This window comes from Cricetulus griseus, chromosome 6 (genome assembly GCF_003668045.3).
Source record: "Cricetulus griseus strain 17A/GY chromosome 6, alternate assembly CriGri-PICRH-1.0, whole genome shotgun sequence".
Classification (NCBI taxonomy): Eukaryota; Metazoa; Chordata; class Mammalia; order Rodentia; family Cricetidae; genus Cricetulus; species Cricetulus griseus.
Window position 1 is genome coordinate 100,431,911 of NC_048599.1, and position 6,000 is coordinate 100,437,910.

The window sequence follows — 6,000 nt, forward strand, 5'->3', positions numbered from 1 at the left end:
CAAAACCCGAAACCAGCGTCCAGATTGCCAGGCCCTTCAGGCTGCTTTGGAAGCTCACAAGCTGGACCGCTGAGTACTGTTCCTGTCCTCTGTGCACCTCGCCAGTACGGGCGAATCTCTGCCTCAGGGGCAGCCAGCGAGGGAACCAGTACGGACGGACGCACCGGAGTCGGGCAGGGTGGGGCGCAAGCGCGGAAGGAGATGAACGGATTTGAGTGAAGATTGATCTTCCTTAAAATGGTTGCCACCGGCGTCATTATGACTATCAAAGTTATCGCCAAGAGGCTCAGCCTCCAGCCTTGGGCAGGAAGGAGAAGAGGCAAGGTTGGTCGGAGACTCTCTGTGCCCCCACCCAGCACCAGGAACACCAGGGGCCACAGGTAAGGGGCTAGGGTGGAGAAGCGGGAGAGCAGAGAGATGGATGAAGATCAAAGTGGGGCAGGAAGAGAGCAGCAGGAGACCCCTTTCCCTCCACTTTGACCTCAAAACCCAGTTACTTTGCCACAAATACCTCTATTTGAGAGGGGTGGGTGGGTGGGAGCTGTCAATTAAAAGAAAAGTGGATTGGGAGCGGCCCCTATGGTACGGTAAATCACGATTGTGTTTAAAGTTAGCTGTCGAATTCTGCTATCAAACCGTCCAGTCTAGTTCATGTCCCCTAGGGGAAAATGCGAGGGTGAGGAGAAGCTTATCCATCAGCTGGACTATAAACTAAAAGTCTGGGGTCTTCGAGTTCAGAAGTCAGTCTGAAAACAGTGGTAGAAAATCAGAGATGGTGTAATGATTTCCGTTTGGAGGTAGGGCCCTATGTACCTCCCCAGCCACGTTAGCACTGAAAGCATTTAAAAAATTCTACAAGATATTTCTCTCTCTCTCTCTCTCTCTCTCTCTCTCTCTCTCTCGCATCCAGACTAAGGCAGAAGTAAGGAGAGAAAGTACTCAGGGGCCTATTTTTTAAATAAAATACTTATTATTAATATTTGGTTCTTAAAACAGAAAGATAAGTAACCCTGACAGGAGCGGGCACAAGTCTTCTTACGCAGCTCTTCCTGTATCCTCCCCCTTACCCGCCCTCCTTACGCCCCCAGCTTGTAAATGTTAAAACAAAACAAAACAAAACAAAAAAAACTTCCCAAGGATCTACTCTGGAAAATCAAAGCATTATCTATTATTTAACACGTTATCTGTGTCCGTGGAAAAAATGAGGAAGGCGCTGCATGATTAGGACCTAAGGGGCAACCCAGCAAACTGAGAGCGTAATGATGCCCCTAAATGAAGGGGGAAATGTGCCGCGGCGTGCTCTATTAATCAGACTGTCAATTTCACCCCCGAGGCCAAACCCCCGGGCGAGCAGAACTGGCTGGGAGCGGGCAAAGGACTGGAGCCTTCTTCCTCACTTCTCGTGTCTTCTGGTCTCCTACCTGGATCTATTTGTCTGCTCTGAAGTCGCCTTCATTACCCACTGACAGGAGCGTGTATTTATTTGCTTATAAACCTGTTACAATAAATGATTATTCGAACGGCGTCATTCGTACCTTAATGACGAGCGGGCGCTACTTTTTGATGAATGACATCTCCGACTCGGAAGGATGTATGGGTCATTTTGACCAGTCATTCCCTCGCTCTGGCATCCCACAATTTTTCCGCCTCCCTCCAAAAGAGATAATAATATTTAGAGCCGCTTGCTGGGGCTGAATGAGAATCAGCCCTAGGCGCAGCCCATCATTAAGACGGGACAGCCAGGCCACTGTGACATTTTTTTTTTAGAAAGCTGAGATGATGGAAAGAATAAGAAAAGAGATGATTCTGATGGAGAGAGGGCTCCATAGCCCTACTGCTAGCAAGAGGTTCTCCAATTTGTCCGATTCGTCTGGCAGTGCTGTGCTGGAGGCCTTGGAAAATTCGCAGCACCCGGCTCGCCTCAGTCCGCGCCTGCCGTCCGCTCCCCTGCACGGCGCTCTGGGAGACCTCCCCGCCAAGGGCAAATTCGAAATAGACACTCTGTTCAACCTGCAGCACCCGAGCAGCGAAAGCACCGTCTCCTCCGAAATCGCCTCTGCCACCGAGAGCCGCAAGAAGTCTGGTCATTATTCAGAGGCGGCCGCCGAGGCCGACATGAGCAGCGACGTGGAGGTGGGCTGCTCGGCACTGCGCTCCCCCAGCGGCCTGGGCGCCGCGCCGCTCAAGGAAAACAATGCCAAAGGTAACCGGGCAGCCCTCGTTCTGTAGCCCCATCCTCAGACCCGCCTCGCGGGCCCCGCCAGTTCTTTCCACACCTTGGCGGGTCTGTTGTCTCTCAACTAGAGCGCTGCACAGAGCTGGCAGGGGCCAGGGAGGGACGCATGCCGGGGACCATACCCTCTAGCTCTGTTCTTTGAGCTTCCCAACTCAGCCCTGGCCTGTGGAGCCTAAGGAGCCAGGCCTCCTCGCCCAGGCTACTGCCTGAGTCGGAGCAAATGTTTCCGACACAGTTGCTCACTTGCTCTTGGGGAAGGGTGCACTGGGCAGGGGCTCCGAACTCTGCTGCCTCTGGAGCCCCCAGGGCCGGGTGGAGGGGAAACTCCTCTGGATAAATCTGAGACAGTCTGGCCCCATACCTCTGCACAACCGCTTAAATCGGCGACAGAAAAGAGTTGAAAACTAGACACCTCCTCCCCCTTTACAGTCTCGGGTTTGAGCTGCAGATGCTTTAAAATTTTTAAGATATTTCAAACCAAAGGCTGTCAAAGGAAGGTAGGAGGCCGTCCTGTGGTTTCCAGACCATGTAAAACCCACAGCTTCTCAAACTGCGTTCGAAGTAAGATTTTCCCCCTCTAGGTCAGTTTTCCTACCGAGTGGAAATTTTCTAATTACTGGGAAAAGAACAACCTCTTAAATTCCGTTTCTATTATTTGGTTAGGAAGGACTCCCTAAACTTCATTGATTCCATTAACGGCAGCAATTTGTAGGACTGACAGACCCCCATCAATTCTGACAGCGACTTTCCTTCCCGAAAGCACTTTTGCCACCAGTTAGCAATCCCAGCTCAGGGTTCTTGGGTCCTACAGCTACTTAGGAATTGTGGATTGTTTGCTTGCTAGGGTACGCGGAGAGCGGCTCAGTCGCAGGTACCACGACGTCGGCCTCCGGCTCGGGCCTTGGCAGTCTGCATGGAGGCAGCAACGGCAACAGCGGGGGTGCGGCGTTGGGTGGCTCGGGCTCCGGCTCCGGCGCCGATCAGGTGCGGCGATACCGTACGGCATTCACCCGTGAACAGATCGCACGCCTGGAGAAGGAGTTCTACCGGGAGAATTATGTGTCTCGGCCCCGCCGATGCGAGCTGGCCGCCGCACTCAACCTGCCTGAAACCACCATCAAGGTATCGATTCTGGCACATGTCTGCTCAGGCCTCCCTCGGGGCACCTGGTTGATGTGTTTCTTTTCTCCCCTTTTCTCCTTTTCTGGGTGGCGAGAGTTAGCTGTGACAGTCCACCGGGGTTTGTCACCGAAGGAGTAGGCTTATTTTTTTCTCCTATGTGGAATCCCAATCGGTTGGCAGGCCTGGCTAACCCGAGAATGTGTTCTGAATCGCGAGGCCCATGCTTCTGACCGAACCCTCTCCCTGCTCAATTCTTCCCAATGGCTGTCCAGGTGCCTCCTCGCCTGTGCCCAAGGTTCTACTTTGCTCTAAGCGGCAAGGCGGGCTGTTTTTTGTTCCTCTGGTACAAACCCGAGGTGAAACTTTTCATTCGCTCCCGATTTTGGAGATTTATTTCTAACATAAAATCGCTAGTACCTGAAGAAAACGCTGCAGTATTTAAAAAATCGATTGCATTGAGGACTAGTTTCCTAAAGAGATTTTCTCTTGGGCAACGTGAAACAACGAAATTATATAATATATATTATTAATTTTTAAATTTTATTTTGCATCCAGAAAAGATGGCTGGAAACTAGGTAGGCTTGGTGAGCACTTCACGGAGCGTTCAGCTCTCTAGCAAAAGAAGAGACGGGTACAGAAGTCCTCCAGTTTGATCGTGCTTTCTTTCATTTACAGTTGTGACGAATGATGTCTTTATTAGATACTATGTTAGGAGGAGTAGGAAAGTTCTCTTTCCAGGTTTTGGGCACATAGCTTTTTTGCCACTCATTTAAAGCAAATGATTCCAACAAAATCATCCTTTCAATACCCTAATCGGGCCCACACCCCTAGGGACCTGTCCTTGCAGCTCGGAGGGCTCAAGACCTGGAGCCGCTACCTCTCAGAAAAACTGGAGACAGCCTCTCTTCAAAGGCTGCCCGGAATCCCCGTGCAAATCCTGGGATTGACAGACCCGTGTTCAGTGAGGCTGGGCACCGCTGGGTGGGTAGACAGAGGAAGATAAAAGGTTGGTTTGTGATGAGGGGGGCAAAAAAAAAAAAAAAGCAGCAAGTGTAGAGCCAGAACCCGAGGAGTCTCACCAAACACAGGAGAGGAGACTCTTCTGGCTGTGGAGGTGTGTGCCCTAGGAGGCCCGCAAGTTTCTGTGCACCCTGTCCTATCTGGGAGAGCAACGGGATTGAGCCAGAAAAGGCCAGGCTACTTGGGGACCCGGGAAGGCTTTGGAGACCCTAGGCCGGGGCTGGAAATATCCAGCGCTCCCTAACCGGGGCGGTGGCGTGGCTGTCCCTGCAGGTGTGGTTCCAGAACCGGCGCATGAAGGACAAACGGCAGCGCCTGGCCATGTCGTGGCCTCATCCAGCGGACCCCAGCTTCTACACCTACATGATGACGCACGCCGCGGCCACCGGAAGCCTACCCTACCCTTTCCACTCGCACGTGCCGCTGCACTACTACCCGCACGTGGGCGTCACCGCGGCTGCAGCAGCGGCCGCAGCCTCGGGAGCGGCAGCGGCAGCGTCGTCGCCCTTCGCCACTTCCATCCGTCCTCTGGACACCTTCCGTGCGCTCTCGCATCCCTACTCGCGGCCGGAGCTGCTCTGCAGCTTCCGCCACCCGGGGCTCTACCAGGCGCCCGCCGCTGCCGCGGGCCTCAACAGCGCGGCGTCGGCAGCCGCTGCAGCGGCGGCTGCAGCTGCCGCGGCCTCCTCGGCGGCGGCGGCCGGGGCGCCCCCAGCGGCAGCTCGGCACCCTGCTCGTGCCTCAGTTGCCACAGCAGCCAGTCTGCAGCCGCCGCCGCCGCCGCCGCAGCAGCAGCGCTGGGCTCCCGGGGCGGCGGTGGCGGAGGTGGCGGCGGCGGCGGGGGAGCCGGGACGGCGGGCGGCTCGGACTTTGGCTGCAGCGCCGCGGCGCCGCGTTCTGAGAGCGGCTTCTTGCCCTACTCGGCCGCGGTGCTCAGCAAGACCGCCGTCAGCCCGCCCGACCAGAGGGACGAGGCGCCGCTCACCAGATAACTAACTACGCCGCCGCCAGGGGCCGCGCCTGCCTCTCGGTGTGCGTCCCCTCGGGGTCCCCCGCTCGGCCCTCGGCTAGTGCTGCCGCTAGGGGGCGCCCCGGGGCACCGGAGGGCGAAAGAAATCTGCCCGAGTTGGGGGAGAAGGGAGCTGGAGCAAAGGCCTGGAGGTGTGCCCCCCCCAAAAATGATCTCTATTTTTGTATCTCCAACCTAGCTGTTCCCCCACCCCCAACCCTACGCCTTCTAAACGTGGTTCCGGCTTTGTAGGGCCTGCTTCCCACCTGTGTGGAGGCCTTGGTCTCCGGGAAGACAACTCCCCAGGGCCAGTCAGACTCCAGGGTGTCCAGTCCCGGCTGATCATCTCACCGAGTCACCCGGGGGAGTGGCTAGAAGCAGTGGGACACCGTGACAAAGAGAGCTGTGTGCTAGTACGGTGGGCAAGGGAGCGTCACCCCCCCCCCCAGATTCATGCTGTTGCTCTTTTTGTCTTTAAACGACGGGGAGAAGGAAAGGGCAGATTTTCTCAGTCTCAGCTTGCTAGGGGCTTTTGTTCGAGGGGACCAGGAGGATGCAGTGTGAGAAGCCCCAAAGCAGACGGAGGATGCATGATATCTTTCACAGCGAGCAG

The 6,000-nt window shown here is 55.4% G+C and overlaps 1 protein-coding gene across 1 annotated transcript; it reads left to right on the forward strand.

Moving 5' to 3' along the window:
- Positions 1-1,776: 1,776 nt before the first annotated feature.
- On the forward strand, positions 1,777-5,370 carry Evx2 (even-skipped homeobox 2). The gene is given in 4 exon segments (XM_027420051.1): positions 1,777-2,203; positions 3,081-3,358; positions 4,652-5,090; positions 5,093-5,370. Coding segments are annotated over 4 exon segments (1,422 nt in total).
- Positions 5,371-6,000: the final 630 nt, after the last annotated feature.